Source organism: Aulonocara stuartgranti (genome assembly GCF_965226115.1).
Source record: "Aulonocara stuartgranti genome assembly, chromosome: 1".
NCBI lineage: Eukaryota > Metazoa > Chordata > Actinopteri > Cichliformes > Cichlidae > Aulonocara > Aulonocara stuartgranti.
The window spans coordinates 41,310,869-41,327,860 of NC_138939.1; the positions used below are offsets into that span (position 1 = coordinate 41,310,869).

The 16,992-nt window shown below is 41.5% G+C and overlaps 1 protein-coding gene and 1 long non-coding RNA gene across 2 annotated transcripts; one reads left to right on the forward strand and one right to left on the reverse strand.

Annotated features, from left to right (window-relative positions):
• Window positions 1–582: 582 nt before the first annotated feature.
• selenos (selenoprotein S) lies at window positions 583–13,911 on the forward strand. Its single transcript, XM_082540979.1, has 6 exons — window positions 583–853; window positions 2,027–2,152; window positions 4,302–4,408; window positions 4,498–4,587; window positions 6,697–6,769; window positions 13,265–13,911. Exons 1-6 carry the CDS (start codon window positions 760–762, stop codon window positions 13,342–13,344), a joined length of 570 nt encoding a protein of 189 aa, XP_082397105.1. The 5' UTR covers window positions 583–759; the 3' UTR covers window positions 13,345–13,911.
• LOC309711024 lies at window positions 1,238–2,018 on the reverse strand. The gene is made up of 2 exons (XR_014277869.1): window positions 1,542–2,018; window positions 1,238–1,463 (listed from the first exon to the last, which is right to left on the reverse strand). It is a non-coding gene; the product is annotated as an uncharacterized lncRNA (long non-coding RNA).
• Window positions 13,912–16,992: the final 3,081 nt, after the last annotated feature.

Consider the following 16,992-nt stretch of genomic DNA (forward strand, 5'->3'; position numbering starts at 1 on the left):
TTCTATCATTACTTTATTATGGATTAATGGTGCAGAGTTGTTAAGTGTGGATAATAAAATAACAGATTAATGCAATAACAAATTGTGCTTTGTTCTCAGATGGACAGCAAACGGACAGTGGTAGATGAGATGAGGAGAGTGAAGGAGGAAGAGAGGCAAAGAGCGAGTCACAGGCAGAGCCTCGTTTATTTCCCACTTTTTAAAAAATCTGTTGCCTCGTGGATCCAAGCGCTGTCACAGATCTTTGCATTTAATTATTATCCCATAACACTTGTTTAATCAGCTACCAGCTCTCCTTTGGAGATTTTAACGTCTACAGTCTCAGCCCCCCAGCACCATCAGCAACAACCCATCAACAGCAACACTGAACCCCATGAGGTAAAACAGGGACTTCTTTTGCTTTGCATTGTCCCCTCCTGATGACGATCATATTCTTTGGTGTTGTTCTGAGCTCGTTGGTAACCTTAATAATTTAGAAACTGCACTTTGTGTTTACTTGTGTTATCTTTTTCCAATATTTAAATTTGTTTGATGATCTGTGTCTCTAACTTTTATTATGAAAGGTATGAAGAGGAAGTGACCTCTTTTGCGCGACACGGTCGCGTGCTCGAATGATTCATCTGGCTTCCGCCAACACGTCATCGTAAATAACCATCTACATTTTGTTTTAAAGAAGCTCTTTGGAAAAGAAAGCAGTTACGAGCTAACAGAAGCCTGTACGCGACGCTGTCTGAGACGGTCAGCTCGTCTGAGTGTGGAATGGATGATGTAACGATCGAAGACGATGATTCCACTTTCCATGTGAAGAAGCCACCCTTAAAAAACCAAGACTTGAGTTCCCTGAGCCTGACTGGTAAGCGTGTACGTTTAATTAACCAGCTTAAATGATAAAGAATATAGGAATACAGTTACTAACGTTCGTAAGACGTATCTGTCTGTAGCTCATGTTAAGGTGGGATGAAGGCGACATGTTGAGCTGTACATAAACCCGCAAACATTTAGTATTTTATTCTTTTAAGATTGTATTTATTGAAAAAATGTTGTTTCCATCGTTTCGTTGTTAAAATGTCACAGCTACTTAGATTATTGTTTATTTCTGTTGTAACTGAATTGCTGTAGTTGTAACGGAGCGGAAAGGCTGATTTTATTTCCACAGTATCGTTTTTTAAAGGAAGGAGACCTTCCTAAAAACGGGCAGAGCAGTGGAGCCGCCAAGGGAAACACACAATTTAAACTGTAAGATTAAAAATATAATTTATTATATTTAAATAGTTAAAAATGTAAGATAAATTAAAACAACCTTGGCCAAGGGATAACACAATAAAAATCAATAAAACACAACATTAAAAGTCCAGTGGGATCCACCACAGCATAAAAGTCCCAGGGAGTTAAGAAATCCAGCGAAGTAAAAGGGAAACCCAGCGGAGTCCTCTCCTTCCTTTCCGCATTCGCGTCTTGATATGCTAGAGACAGGGAGGAGCGGCAGTCACTATTCTTCCGGCAGTTTTTATTCAATAAAAGGGGATAAGTCAAAGACTTACCCCGGGTGGGCAGAGCTCTCAACTCCGCCCGCCGCTTCTTAAAAACTGCAAAGCCACACAGCCGTCCCGTGCCTTCCGCTGGTGCTGTCTCCGCTCTCCCCGCTGGTACTGTCACTCTCTGCGCTGGTGCTGTCCGTCCTCTTAACGCCCAGCTCCACCAGCCCCTTCGGCTTGCAGGCGCCGCCGCCGCCTGGCACCACTTACTCCTGGCCGTCATTCTAGCCTCTCGGTCGAACTGCTTCCTTTGGTCTGCCAGGCCCTCTTATTGGCCTCTCTGGGATCTCTCGCAGGTGTGATCAGTTTATTATCAGGTAGGGGCGGAGTCTTTCCAGGACAGGTGTTCAATTTAAATAAGATAAAAACATGCAATAAAGCTCATACAAACAACCCAATATACAATATTAAAATATTAAAACAGATAAAACATTGCAAAACATGCACAATAAAACTCTAAATAACTTGTCCCGTTTCACCCCGTGACATAGTTGAGGAGTTCGTGGCCCATTATGGCTGGTACCTGGTGTTTGGAGCTGTGATGTTCTACCTGCTCATTCTGCACTTGAACAAGAGGAGATCAAGCCAGCGCAGCCCAACGCCACAAGCCTCACAAGGTCAGCACAACTCACTTTATATTCGTGCAGCAACCACAGTATTACAAAGATAAGAATTATATCAGCACGAAGTGCAGCTTCTCGTATCCAATGTTATGCTGCAGCAGGACAGTGAGAGCTTGTTCAACGTTTTCAGCAACAAGTCAGGCTTGTTCCTCGTGGGTGTAGGACGCTCTGTGGCAATTAACAGCTGAGTGTGACGTAGCACCTCTACGTTTGAGTCTTCAGCCAGATAAAGTGATGAAAGGAACAAGTTGTTACCTCCAGCTGGATAATTTACTGGTTGATCTACATTCTTGTCCTCATGTATGGTCACAAACTCTGGGTCGTCATCAAAAGAACGAGATCTCGGATCCAAGCGGTGGAAATTTGTTTTCTTCCCACAAGGGAGGTATGGTGCTGACCACCTTTAACTGGTTCGTGCTCTGAGTTTGACGTCACACTGTGTGGCGCTTCAGTGATTTTTGTAACCCGGTGTGTTGCGCCACATCCATTGAGCGCGAATTTTTTCCGAGTTTTTTGTGATTGTCCTGAATCTCTCTGTCTAAATAACCTTACCAGTGAAATTATAGGCAGATCCTTTGTTAGTGGGCAAACTTACAAAATGAATTAGGCTTCAAATATTTTTTCCCTGACTGTAATGGTTTTACTGCCATTTTAATTAAATTCCACTACAGAAACTTGGGGATATACAAATGTATACATTTAGAGATGTAGAAAGACTTTTTAAACCACGAGGCTTTGTGGAAAACTCTTTGCAAAAAGCACTCCTCAAAGACTTCGCTTCCTATTTTGACTTCTTCTCTTCCTATAAGAGCGTGTATGTGGCGGTAATGCCTATCGTTCAGTAGAACCCTGCAGTGACTTCCTGTGCTGATGACATGATGTGGACTGGTTCTTATATAGTGCTTTCTACTCTAACTGAGCACTCAAAGTGCTTTATGCAGCCTGCCTGAGAGCAACTTGACGTTGGATCTTGCTCAAGGATATTTGACATGCAGAGTGGAACAGACGAACCTGAACATCATAGCTGATTAAACTGTGGATTCTATTCTGTACCAGAAAATCCTGCAGAAAAACATCCAGCAATTAGTTTGTACCCTTGAGCACACTTGGGTTATTGGCAATGACCTGAAACGCGCTCACAAGACCACCTCTAAATGATTAATTTAGGAAACAAATGTGTTTTTGAAGTGGCCTGATCAAAGTCAGATTAAAATGTTTCAACATGACCTTAAACAGACTATTCATCCTCAAACTCTACAGTGTAGCTAATTTAAAAGAAAAAAGAAAAAAATCCCCCCCAGGCCATGTCAAATATGCATTGCTGTTACTGAAAACGATCCACTGGGGTTCTTGCTGGCAAGAGTTGCACAACCATTAATTAGGTTAGGGGGCAATTGCATTGTCACACTGGCTCAGGTGTGTTAGAATGTCTTGTCCTTAATCAGTTAAATCATTTACAACAGTAATGGATCACAGGCCCATTCAAAGTTCTCCAGTCCGTTCTCTTTTTGATGTATCGAATCCCGTTTAGGTTGTGGGTATCGGTCACTGTTGTTATCCAGGCTTCAAGGGTTACAACAGCTTTTTCTTAGAGAGGAATAGAATAGAATGCACTTGTTGTCACTATACAGATGTACAATGAGATCCAGAGCATCTCCAACTCAGTGCAAACATGTGGGAGAAGAAGGGGGGATGAGGTGCACATTTTGTTTGCACACAGGTGGCTGTAGGGAAGGAGTTGATGCTGTGTTCTCTATGTAATTAAAGGGGATCTGGTGTTATATGCATTTTGTAAGTCTTTGAAAACAAATTTGGGACACATGACGTTTAAAAACCTTTTCCACATATTTCTGAATTTTTCTGTTCTCAGTTCTCTTTCCATGTTTGTTTGTCTCTGTCCTTGTAATGTACTATATGTACTATATGTACTATAGCTAGAACGTCACGCAATATTATTTGACTTGGAAGTCCTTAGACACAAGTCTGATTTTTCGGTTACTACATCTGTCTTTACGAAGTGTCTGATCTGTAGGTATATAGAAAAATCTGCCCTTGGTAACCTGTATTTCTCTTGAAGATATGTTATTAGATATGTTATTGCATCGTCCTGATTTAACTTTCGATTTCTGTTTGTTACATAAAGATCCAACACTGGTGGAAAGGAGAGAAGAGGCTATGGCAGCAGCCAGGATGAAGATGCAAGAAGAGCTTGATGCCAAAGCGTCCATCTTTAGAGAGAAACAGAAATTGGTAGAGTTTGTAAAAAAGAAAATCAAAGAAGGATGATTTTCTGTCAATATCAGATGTCAACACACTGTTTTTATTTAATTTGTGGACAGCAAGAAGAGGAGAAGAGGAGGCAGAAAATAGAGATGTGGGAGAGTATGCAGCAGGGAAAGAGTTATAAAGGAGCTCCAAAACTCTCTCAGGTAATTTTTCATCTGAAACATTTGTATTTGTGCTGCTCTGTGAAAGGGTGTGTCCTCAAGTACGGCTGTTATGATACTCGTTCATTTAACAAGTTATTTAGACAATTTCAGTAAAGCTTGTGAAGTTAAAGTATATTTACTCATGTAGCTGTTGACGTGGCCTCACATTGAAATAAAGAAGCGATCTGATTTCCCGCAGTTTCCACGCAGCCATACATCACAATGTAATTAGTTTGTTGAAGGGGTATAGCCAGGTGTCATCTCTGGCTTCTACTTCTTGTTCCAGATCGATTCCCTAGTATTTCACCTCGTTATGTAAGCTACACTTACAGTTTCCTCGAACTCATGATTTTAGAAGGTTTTTCCTGTTTAGCTACATGCACAACTGCAGGTGCAGGTGTATGTATAACTTGTACATATCGTTCTAGTGTAAATGTAAATGTGTCTGTTATTGTGTAAATACTAGGGGTGCAACGACACTCGTATCGATATTGAACCGTTCGATACAGAGCTTTTGGTTCGGTACGCATATGTATCGAACAATACAACATTTTAAATTTATTTTATCAACTTTTCTTCTGACGATGCTGTCTGTGTTGAGCGCTCAGTGGATCTGCGCTCGACTACTTCGCCAAGGCTGCACTGTCGAGCGCAGATCCACTGAGCGCAGCGCAAGCTAGCGGGACTGTCACTACCCGATCCGTACCGGAAACCCGATCGGTACCCCGCATGCGCAAATCTTACGTCACTTCCTCTCTTTGCCAACATTGCGACATTCAATATATTTGAATGATACGGTTAGCGCCCAGTTAGCTCCTAGCATTTCTCAACAGCTCTGCCTCCTTTTCGACTGCCCGGGACATTTAAACAATGGATAATCGGTATACAAACAAATTCATGCTTTTCTCCTCAACAGAGAGCGTCCCCCGATTGAGCAACAGCGCCGTAAAATAAGAAGAATGGCGTCTAATTACAGAGTTAATAATACAGACTTTGTAACATGTCACGTGACAATTCAGCAGCCAGATGAAGTGTTTACTGACAACTGACAGTGACAGCAGACATCATCATCACTATTCCAACAATCCTCTCCACACAGACGAGCATAAACACACTCGACTATCACTAAATCAAATTTAACACATGTTTGTAATGATGATAATTCAGTTTACAATAGGGTTAGACCGCTCGGTCAGCAGGTGGCAGTATCCTCGTACACTGGGGAGTAAACTGCCATTAAACGAACAGAAGAAGAAGAAAACCCTGCACATGCGCGGTACAGATCGGGTAGACCCGATTTGTACGGTCCGACTTTGCACATGCGCAGTAAGGATCGAGGAGTCCTGATCTGTCACTATCTTTTTATTTATCGTTTTTGTCTACATTGTATTACAATGTTTCATTATTGGAAACCTTTTAAGAGATGCTTGTTATTCTTAACATCTCAACAGATACTCTGACCCGTAACTATCGTTACGGTCCGGATCGGGTAGTGACAGGAACAGAAGTTAAGCTCCTTGCAACATGGCAACTGCCTCAACGCTAGCCGAAATTGAACCTCCCCCACCCTCATTCAGATCTGGCGTTTGGAACTATTTTGGTTTTCATGTGAAAACCTGATATACTTTGAATCACCTTGTTGTTGAATTGTGCTATACAAATAAACTTGCCTTGCCTTGATATGTTTAATATGCTGCTGAGAATATAGCCCAGAAGAAGCGTATAGTATAGCTTTTATTTTGGAAAGAGCCATTTCTCTGTAATGGACTCTTTTCCAAAGATGAGGGATTTCTCCATCAGATTTATTTTTTTATTACTTTGTTGTTTCAGCAACATTAAATTTAAAAACTGTACTTTTGAGTTAAAATATATATTTATAATTTTAATAAATAACAAATTAAAAAGGCATGAACATTTTTTTTGTATCGAAAAAATATCAAACCGTGACACCAAAGTATCGAACCGAACCGTGAATTTTGTGTATCGGTGCACCCCTAGTTAATACTTACGCTATTGTGTTCCTCACACACATGGAGAGATGCCAAACTGCCTTTTATTGTTCTTGTAACAGTGACAATAAAGATTTTATTCTAATATGTGTCACTGCAGACTACTGAGGAGACCAGCTCATCCCAGACGATGCTGAAACCAAAGAAGGACAAGAGGCCTTTTCGCAATGCAGGTACGTAGTAGATGAGGTAGGGTTTGTTTATATGACTGACATATGTGCTGAGGAGGCAACACAGTTACAACCCCCCCATATGCAAATGAAGCACGGCAGCTGAACAACAGGCACTAAAATAAGAAAAACAAAAATCCCTCATTTGAACTAGAGATGGACCGATCCGATATTACGTATCGGTATCGGTCCGATACTGACCTAAATTACTGGATCGGATATCGGAGAAAAATAAAAAATGTAATCGATCCATTAAATATCACAAAAGCACCTCACAAAACTTGCAACACGGCGTAACTCAGCTGATAACCTTTGCACGTCAGAGCAGTGTGCTCACGTGATAGAGCGGCTGTGGCGTGCAAGACCTGTTGGCGGTCTGGTTTAGCATTTGTAGCCTCGCTACCAACCCGGCATTTCATCTCCGAGAAAGGTTTCCCAGAGAGAAGTAAAGCAAGTGTGTAAGTTCATCTCTGAATGTTTGTAAAGCATTCCCACGTTAAGCTTAACAACCGGTATATGGAGCGACTGCCTCTTCTTGCTGCTACTTCAATCATGAAACTGATCAGTGATCAGCTGATCGGCTTTTCTCTTCTTTGTTTTTGGCCCACTTTGCACCAGAAAGAGGAAACCAGCGGCTGAACAACAGCAGCACGTTTAAGCTTGATAAGCTGTTGTTAGAAAGTATTTAATATTACTTTCTACACCAGGATCTTTTTCTACAGCTGACATAACTGTGCAGGGGCGGATCTAGCAAAGTTTAGCTAGGGGGGCCGATAGGGCATGAACAGGGAAAAGGGGGCACAAAGACATACTTTTCTTTCTTATTCTCATTTAAAATGTCGAGCTTTTAATAAATAATTATCTGAATCTTACACCCAAAGTTTTTACCTGATGTAAAATATATAGAAGTCCATTACTGTATATAGTAACTGTTAAGTCTAATACACTCTAGTAAGCCATAGTACTTTTGGGAAGATATAATCAGTGCAGTCTGCAGTTCTGTAGAAGAAAGATGTTATATCTATTTAATTATTGTAGAAAAATAATTTATTTCTGTGCATTTTTTTTTTTTACACATGCATTAAAGTAAAGTTGATTACATCGATTAAGCATCATGAGGTGAGGGGTGGTTCCCTATTTTTATTTTTTATTTTTTTTTGCTGGGAGTTTGCAACCCTATTAGTTAGGTTGTTTAATATTCCTGCTAACTACTCTTTAAAACACCAGAATAGGGAGGATGGTGCAGGTTTAAGTTTATTAGCTTGATGAGTGTTGCTAACTATGAAACATTTTGGGTGCAGTGTATTTTTTGAATACAGGTATAGCAGAATAGCTTTAGTGTTTGTTTGTTTTTTAAAACTTGACTATGAACTTATACACAATGCAGCAAGATATTAAAAATTACACTATATCGGATTCATATCGGTATCGGCAGATATCCAAATTTAGGATATCGGCATCGGACATAAAAAAGTGGTATTGTGCCATCTCTAATTTGAACGTCGGGAAGTTCGGGAGAATACAAAGAAAAGGACTGGTTTTATAACAGTGTTCTGTAAATACTTCCTGTCAATGATTCATGGAATATGGTCTACATGTGGAGTCGGTGGCCTTCTATGGGTGTTGGAGAGCTGTTCGAACGATCACCAGATGTGTGACAAAAGAATCTGCTGTGATGGTAATGACACTCTGCGCTCTCTTAACGGTCTCCTACTGCAGCTATTTATCAGAGGGGTGCAGAAGGGTTAAAAAAAATTCAAGTGGTTTACAGCAGGCACTTCACTGAATTTAAATCCATGTATGTAATCCACACATTATTAGTAAAACTACTGTTAAGATGTACCAAATTTCCCCTTGTTTTTTAGGATTATTCTATTCTATTCTATTCTATTCTATTCTATTCTATTCTTCTACGTAATACATTTAACAAGTTGTGTTATTAAAGTGTTTATTTATTCATCGTCAGGATTCAGACGATTCTTTCCCATAAATGTTTGCTTGGTTATTCCCTACATTCAGGTTAAGGGGGTGTGATCATAATGAAGCTTTGATTGCACAATAAGATAAGATAACTCTTTATTATCATTGCACATTCATGCTTAGTACAGTAGTATAACGAAATGGGACAATTGTCCCACGTCAACAAAACAGAGCACAGTAAACTTTAGATTGGATAAAAAGTGCAAATAGGTATGGCCTAATATATTAAAGAATGAATGTTTATTGCACATTATTTCCTACCAGAAAAGCCCAGGGAGGTAGCTAATCAGGTCAGCTGTTAGCATTGGTTAGGGCTATTGCCTTGTTGTAAAGGCTGTCCTTGAGTCTGTTTGTCTGTGACCTCAGCAGCCTGAATCCAGACAGCAGCAACTTAAACACCCGGTGTCCTGGGTGTGTGCAGTCCTGTAGGATGTTGCAAGCGCAGCAAGCGCTGCATAGGTCCTTTAGGGAGGGCAGAGGCTGTCCAGTGATTTTTTTGGGCCATATTAATGACCATCTCAAGTGCCTTTTTGTGTGCCATGGTGCAGCTGGAGATACAGTACAGTATGTCAGCACACTTTCAATGGCACAACAGTAGAAGACGATGAGCAGCTCCCTCTTCAGGTCCATTTTTGGAGGATTCTCAGAAATTGGAGACGCTGTTGGGCCTTCTTTAAAACCTCTCAGGTATTTGAGCTCAATTGGAGGTCGGTGTCTATGTGCACACCCAGGAACTTGAAACTGGACACGCTTTCCAAACACTTCCTGTTGATGCTGATGGGCTGTAGCACTGACTTCGTCCTTCTGAAGTCCAATACCAGGTTGTTGTCTGCGCACCAATCCAATAGCATCTGAGCCTCAGCTCTGTACGCTGTTTCGTCTCCCTCAGAGATGAGCCCCACAGCGGTGGTGTCATCTGTGAACTTAATGACTGCATTGTCTTGGTTGGGTACTGACAGAGTCATGTGTGTACGGAGTGTTCAGGAGGGGACTTAGTAAACAGCCTTGTGGAGAGCCGGTGTAAAGGCTGATGAAAGCTGAGGTCCCACTCTAACTCTCTGTACACAGGCCAAGAGAAGTTTCTGATAAAAGGAAGTCCAATATGCAGCAGTTTTACTGTCCGTCTGTATCAGTTAACGTAGAACTAAAGTTAACAAAGAGCAGCTTGTTCTTCATATGCAGATGATGTTGTTTTGTTCTTGTCAAACCCTGAGCGATCTGTTCCTGTACTCTTAGATGTGGTGAGGTCGTTTGGGGAAATCTCAGGTTATACAATTAATTGGCAGAAGAGTGAGTTTGTGGCTTTAACTTGGATGTTGATCTTTTGAAAATTTTGCCTTTTAAAATTACAGACAGATTGAAATACTTGGTGTTATTTTGCCTAAGGATCCTAAATTGATCTTTAAGTTGAATTATCTTGAACAAGTTGAAAAATTGAAAAAGGACATTGAGAAATGGAGGGCTCTCCCTATTCCCATGGTAGGTCGCATTAATGTAATCAAAATGGTTTCCCTTCCTAAATTTCTATATTTATTTTTAAACTCACCTATCTTTTTGAATAAGCAACTTTTTAAAGTGGTCGACTCAGTAGTATTACCATGTGTTTGGAGCTTTAAAGCTCACAGGATACCAAAAGTTCATCTATGTAAGTCTAAACTTACGGGTGGATTTGCTCTGCCACTGTTTCAGTTTTATTATTGGGCTGCAAACGCCAGAACTCCTGCTCACTGGCAGGAAGGGTACAGAAAGGTCATGTCTGCCGAGACCCCACCCCGGGTGGTCACAGAGAGTGGTGGGGTGGAGAATCGTTCCCTCCCTGCTCTTCTTTTTTCGTCCTCTAATCCGCGAACCAAGGTCAATAATTTTATAGTTTCGAACTGCGTTAAAATCTTCCGTCAGATCAAAAAAGGTTGTGCTCTACCGGACACTTCGATCCATACTCCAGCATATTGTAATCATGCATTTCCACCCTCATGTTTAGACGCCTTATTTGAGGTCTGGACACAGAAAGGTATTATTACTCTCAAAGATTTATATATTGACAGGCAGTTTGCATCATTTACTCAGTTGCAGAACAAGTTCTCTCTCCCTGCGTCACATTTTTTTCATTATTTACAGATAAGAAACTATGTTCATCAGAGTATCCTAAATTTTCCATCTCTTCTGGGAGAGGGGTCAATTTTTGCTCTCCTTCTGAGCTCCCCGGATTCTAAAAAGTTGGTTTCTGGTTTTGTGAAAGCTTTTTCTGAGTATTTAAATTTTAAATCTGACTTTTTGAAGATGGCATGGGAGGAGGAGCTTGGTTTGCAAATAGGAGATGAGGTGTGGGAGAGGAGTCTGTGTAGGATCCATTGTTGCTCTATAAATGCAGGCATCGGTTGATTCAATTCAAAGTGCTTCACAGACGTCATTATTCAAAAACTAAACTCCACAGGATTTTTCCTTCTATCAGTCCGATATGTGATCGTTGTAAACTTGGAGAAGGCTCTCTCACTCGTTTATTTTGGACTTGTCCCAAATTGCATAACTATTGGTTGGACATTTTTAAATGTTTTTCTGGTATCTATAATCGCACATTAGAGCCGGACCCAATAACTGCATTGTTTGGATCTTCCTCTTCCCTTTTACACCTCAGCTCTGCTGCACAAACTACAGTTTTGTTCAGAATGGTAATTGCTAAGAAAACTATCTTGACTCTGTGGAAGTCGTATATTGTACCTCAGTTCAAAATGTGGCTGACAGAACTGACTGCTCTACTGCACATGGAGAGGATTAGTAGTAATTTCTTTGATGTGTGGCAGCCATTTTTAGACCATGTATTAAAACAAAGTCCTGTTTGATCGATCACCAATAACTCAGCCTACCACCTTAGCGTTTTATTTCTGTTTATTGCCAGTGTTGAAGTAGTATTTTTGTCGTTGCAGTGTAATCTTTTGCCTTATTTGTGTGTTTTTGCCCTTGCTGCTGTGTTGTCTGTTGCTTTTTTGTCTTTTTTTTCCCTTATATCAAAAAATCTCAATAAACATACTTAAAAAAAAACAAAAACAAAGTGCAGCCTGGTGTAACGCCCTTTGTTGTTCTAGCTGGGAGATTGTGGTGTGGATCGTAGTAACAGTGGTGCCTTCAGTTGATCTGTTTGCTGTATGCGATCTGGAGTGGGTAGAGTGTTGGGTGGCAGCCAGGACATCATGTGGCGTCGGACCAGTTTCTCAAAACACTTCAATCCCAAGAAATGATTGTGTAGAAAATACTATTCCTGACCTGATAGACTCAACCTTGTTTACAAAGAAAGGAATTGATTACATACGTCAGCAAAGGCTTTCAGGGTGGTCGACTGTGGTACATTTAGAAAAGAACTCATAGTCTTAAAAATATATGCGTATATGCGACACCACAGGGGGATCTTGTGGGTGCTGCAAGATAAGTCTAATATGGCATAATGTGTTACCAGTGGTGTTCTTGGTGACTTCAGTCCCAACTGCTTTTAGATCATTAACAAGCTCCTCTTGTGCAGTTCAGGGCTGATCCACCTCCTTTTTCATGATCGTCCTCACACCATGAGCAAGGGTGCATGTAGCTCCAGACCTTGGGTTATTGATGTTTCTTCTGTTTCTGAATAATCACAGTTGTCACCAAGCTTCTTGTCGATGGACTTATATAAAAACATTCCACTGTTTAGTGATGTACTCAATAAATACAGGACTGTTTGTTAAATGTGGAGTCATCCTCCGCTGGTGTGAATAAGGGTCAAAATCAGGCAGGTAAATAGTTATGCTTACTAATGAATGATCAGATAGACCTCCTTAGCCCTCATTCACTTCTGACTTTTCAGGAGATTTGTTGGATACAGATTTTGCAGCTCTTGTGGGAGGCGTCTTTTTCGAGGTTGTACAGAAAGTAGGAATCATTAAACATGAACATGTACCAGTGGGAGCTGAGGAAAGACCGTCCGCTCAGTCTGACTGTATCATGTGACGTTGTGGAAACTTTTTCAATGATGACAATATACACATTGAGTTTGAGCGGGGGAACCTGCAGTCAGCTGAGACTGAAGAAGGCAGTTGGATGATGACGAAACGTTTCTCCCAGTGATAACGTTATATCCAGAGGAACCGAGTCAACTTGGAATTTCCTTAACTGCATCAAGTCTGTGAAGGTTCTCAGTCATCCAGGTCATCGTAGTTAACTGCATCGAGACATTTCTCGTTGATATTCTCTCTATATCATTAAGAAATTAAATGAATGGAATTACCATCAAAAATTAGACTCTTTTTTTTTCCTTTGGAGGTGAGCACACTTGAAAAGAAGTTTGAAAGTGAACAAATGATCAAATAGTTTTTCCCTACTGGAATATTGGCTTTAAGAACAGATCAGCTGAAACACTGATTTGAAGTTTATTACAAAGCAAAAACTCAAAAAACCTCAACTCTCTGCGTTTTAGAACAAAAAGCTTAATTTTGTTTTAATGTGTTAAATGTTTCTTTTGTCTGCTTCCTTTCTTCTTTGCATGTTTTACAGATTACAATCCCCTCACTGGACAGGGAGGAGGTTCTTGTTCCTGGAGACCTGGCAGGAGAGGACCCTCATCTGGTGGATGAGGTTAAAAAAGGTTGGAGGCGCTGGACTGCTGGACCTTTGACCTCTGACATCCTGATGTACACACTGGCTGTGGAAATTAAGCTGATAATGTCACCTATCCCATGCTTTATTAGAGTTGAGAATACTTCATAGTTGTTGATCAGTTGGCATAATTGATGACATGTACCTGCACCATGTTTTATTTCTCTTCGGTGTTCACTTTCAACCCATTGTATGCTTTTAGTAGATAACTGAACTGAAAATTATTTGCTTGTCATGAAGCCATTCCTATAAACGGTTATAACCAGTAGGGTTGGCTGATGATTTTCACACAACCAGTGTATGTGTGTGTGTGCGTGTGTGGGGGGGTCTCCTTATATATTTTATTTTGTTTATACCTAAGTGTGCCACTATAGCTGAATAGTTTATATTACTCCAGGACTCTAGCTGGTGGATAAAACAGAATGAAATTGAACTTTCGGATTATATAGTTGAAAAAATTGATATATAAAAATGGAAGGAGGTTCTGTACATTGTTGTGCTCATTTGCATTATACAATAAAGAATACAGTCTGCAGGATTTTAAATGTGTTGTCTTATTAACAGTTACTGTATTATTTACATTGTGTGTAATGTGGAAACCAGTACATTGTGCTTCTCAGACACTCCACAGCATATCTTTGAAGAACTGAATGTTGTTGTTACTGAAGCAGCAGTAACACCACAGTGTTCTTAAAGACAAATGGCTGTGTGGAGTCTAAACACTGTAGTGTGAAAAGTAAAACAGCCGTTCAGGAAATGACCTTGAGCTTTTTCATTTCACACAGACAAAACACAGACAAAAGTTCATCAATGTTCGGGGTCGGGCTCTGAGCTGAGGAAGTCCTCAGGATTGAGTCAAGGTGTTTATCAGTAAGACGGCTCCGGTGTGATGTTTTTAGCTTCATCAAAGAGAACAACTGTTCACACAGGTATGTGCTGCCAAACATGGAGAGCGTCTGAGCAGCTTGGATGCGCAGCTGCGGCATTGTGTCGGGGATGAAACGTGCAAACTCGGCGGCACCCGCTCTCTCATATTTTCCCCTCAGTGTGTCATTGCACTGGAGCTCAATCGACTCCATCTGGAGGTTCGGTGGTGCGCTTTCCACATCAACTCCAAAAGGATTGGCAAGTAGTTCAAACCTGCTTCTTTGAGCTTCAAAGTCAGCAGATCGGCGTCGGAACTCGGCGGCAAGTATGTTGAGCGGTAGAGCGCTTCTCTTTCGTGGTCTGGCAGCTGGGGAAGTGGCTCAAGGTTTCTTTCTGCGTCTCCCACAGACTCAGCTTGGTTTGAAACGCCGTCACCGTACTGCACATATCAGAGATGACACGCCCCCGTCCCTGCAGTTGCAGGTTCATCACGTTCAGATGGCTTGTGATGTCGCACAGAAACGCCATTTCACACGTAAATGTTTCATCTCAAAGCTCTGTTGTGTCTTTCCTTTTGCTTTCCATGAACAGACAGATCTCCTCACGAAGCTCGAAACATCTTTGCAGCACCTTTCCCTGGCTTAGCCATCGCACATCTGTGTGATAGGGCAAGTCACCATGCTCTGTATCTAACGCTCCCAGAAATGCCCTGAACTGGCGGTGATTTAAACTTCTGATGAAGTTAACTGCGCGCGTTATGATGGTCATTACATGTCACATAACGACTCCTGGTGTATTATGCAGTGATAAGCTGTCAGCTCCTCTGTGACATTTTCCATCTGCAAATTCGTAGCCAGTGCACTGACACTGAGCCATTGACCTCTCAGGTTATGTCTACCACTGGTTCGGAGACCGCATCACATAATGAGCCACATACAGTGGGGCAAAAAAATATTTAGTCAGCCACCGATTGTGCAAGTTCCCCCACCTAAAATGATGACAGAGGTCAGTAATTTGCACCAGAGGTACACTTCAACTGTGAGAGACAGAATGTGAAAAAAAAATCCATGAATCCACATGGTAGGATTTGTAAAGAATTTATTCGTAAATCAGGGTGGAAAATAAGTATTTGGTCAATAACAAAAATACAACTCAATACTTTGTAACATAACCTTTGTTGGCAATAACAGAGGTCAAACGTTTACTATAGGTCTTTACCAGGTTTGCACACACAGTAGCTGGTATTTTGGCCCATTCCTCCATGCAGATCTTCTCGAGAGCAGTGATGTTTTGGGGCTGTCGCCGAGCAACACGGACTTTCAACTCCCGCCACAGATTTTCTATGGGGTTGAGGTCTGGAGACTGGCTAGGCCACTCCAGGACTTTCAAATGCTTCTTACGGAGCCACTCCTTTGTTGCCCGGGCGGTGTGTTTTGGATCATTGTCATGTTGGGAGACCCAGCCTCGTTTCATCTTCAAAGTTCTCACTGATGGAAGGAGGTTTTGGCTCAAAATCTCACCATACATGGCCCCATTCATTCTGTCCTTAACACGGATCAGTCGTCCTGTCCCCTTGGCAGAAAAACAGCCCCATAGCATGATGTTTCCACCCCCATGCTTCACAGTAGGTATGGTGTTCTTGGGATGCAACTCAGTATTCTTCTTCCTCCAAACACGACGAGTTGAGTTTATACCAAAAAGTTCTACTTTGGTTTCATCTGACCACATGACATTCTCCCAATCCTCTGCTGTATCATCCATGTGCTCTCTGGCAAACTTCAGACGGGCCTGGACATGCACTGGCTTCAGCAGCGGAACACGTCTGGCACTGCGGGATTTGATTCCCTGCCGTTGTAGTGTGTTACTGATGGTGACCTTTGTTACTTTGGTCCCAGCTCTCTGCAGGTCATTCACCAGGTCCCCCCGTGTGGTTCTGGGATCTTTGCTCACCGTTCTCATGATCATTTTGACCCCACGGGATGAGATCTTGCGTGGAGCCCCAGATCGAGGGAGATTATCAGTGGTCTTGTATGTCTTCCATTTTCTGATGATTGCTCCCACAGTTGATTTTTTCACACCAAGCTGCTTGCCTATTGTAGATTCACTCTTCCCAGTCTGGTGCAGGTCTACAATACTTTTCCTGGTGTCCTTCGAAAGCTCTTTGGTCTTGGCCATGGCGGAGTTTGGAGTCTGACTGTTTGAGGCTGTGGACAGGTGTCTTTTATACAGATGATGAGTTCAAACAGGTGCCATTCATACAGGTAACGAGTGGGGGACAGAAAAGCTTCTTACAGAAGACGTTACAGGTCTGTGAGAGCCAGAGATTTTCCTTGTTTGAGGTGACCAAATACTTATTTTCCACCCTGATTTACGAATAAATTCTTTACAAATCCTACCATGTGGATTCATGGATTTTTTTTTCACATTCTGTCTCTCACAGTTGAAGTGTACCTCTGGTGCAAATTACTGACCTCTGTCATCATTTTAGGTGGGGGAACTTGCACAATCAGTGGCTGACTAAATACTTTTTTGCCCCACTGTATGATTGACTCCGAGCCAGAGCCCACTGAAAGCAAAAGGTCGAAAGGTTATACATTTGGAAGAGAGTGGCTTGACCAGTTTCACTGGCTAAGATACAGTAAAGCTGACAACATGATGCACTGTATTTACTGTCATGATGTGGAAAGACCCTGGCCGGCAATACTGCATTTGTGACTGGTGCTAATACTTTTCGAATTGAAACACTGAAAAAGTACAGT

Excerpts from the sequence above, each read along its gene's own strand:
- selenos (XM_082540979.1), top strand. The coding sequence starts at position 760 with ATGGATGATGTAACGATCGAAGACGATGATTCCACTTTCCATGTGAAG. Across the intron at positions 854-2,026 it reads GAGTTCCCTGAGCCTGACTG|TTGAGGAGTTCGTGGCCCAT; the intron begins GTAAGCGTGTAC and ends CCCGTGACATAG. Across the intron at positions 4,588-6,696 it reads GAGCTCCAAAACTCTCTCAG|ACTACTGAGGAGACCAGCTC; the intron begins GTAATTTTTCAT and ends GTGTCACTGCAG.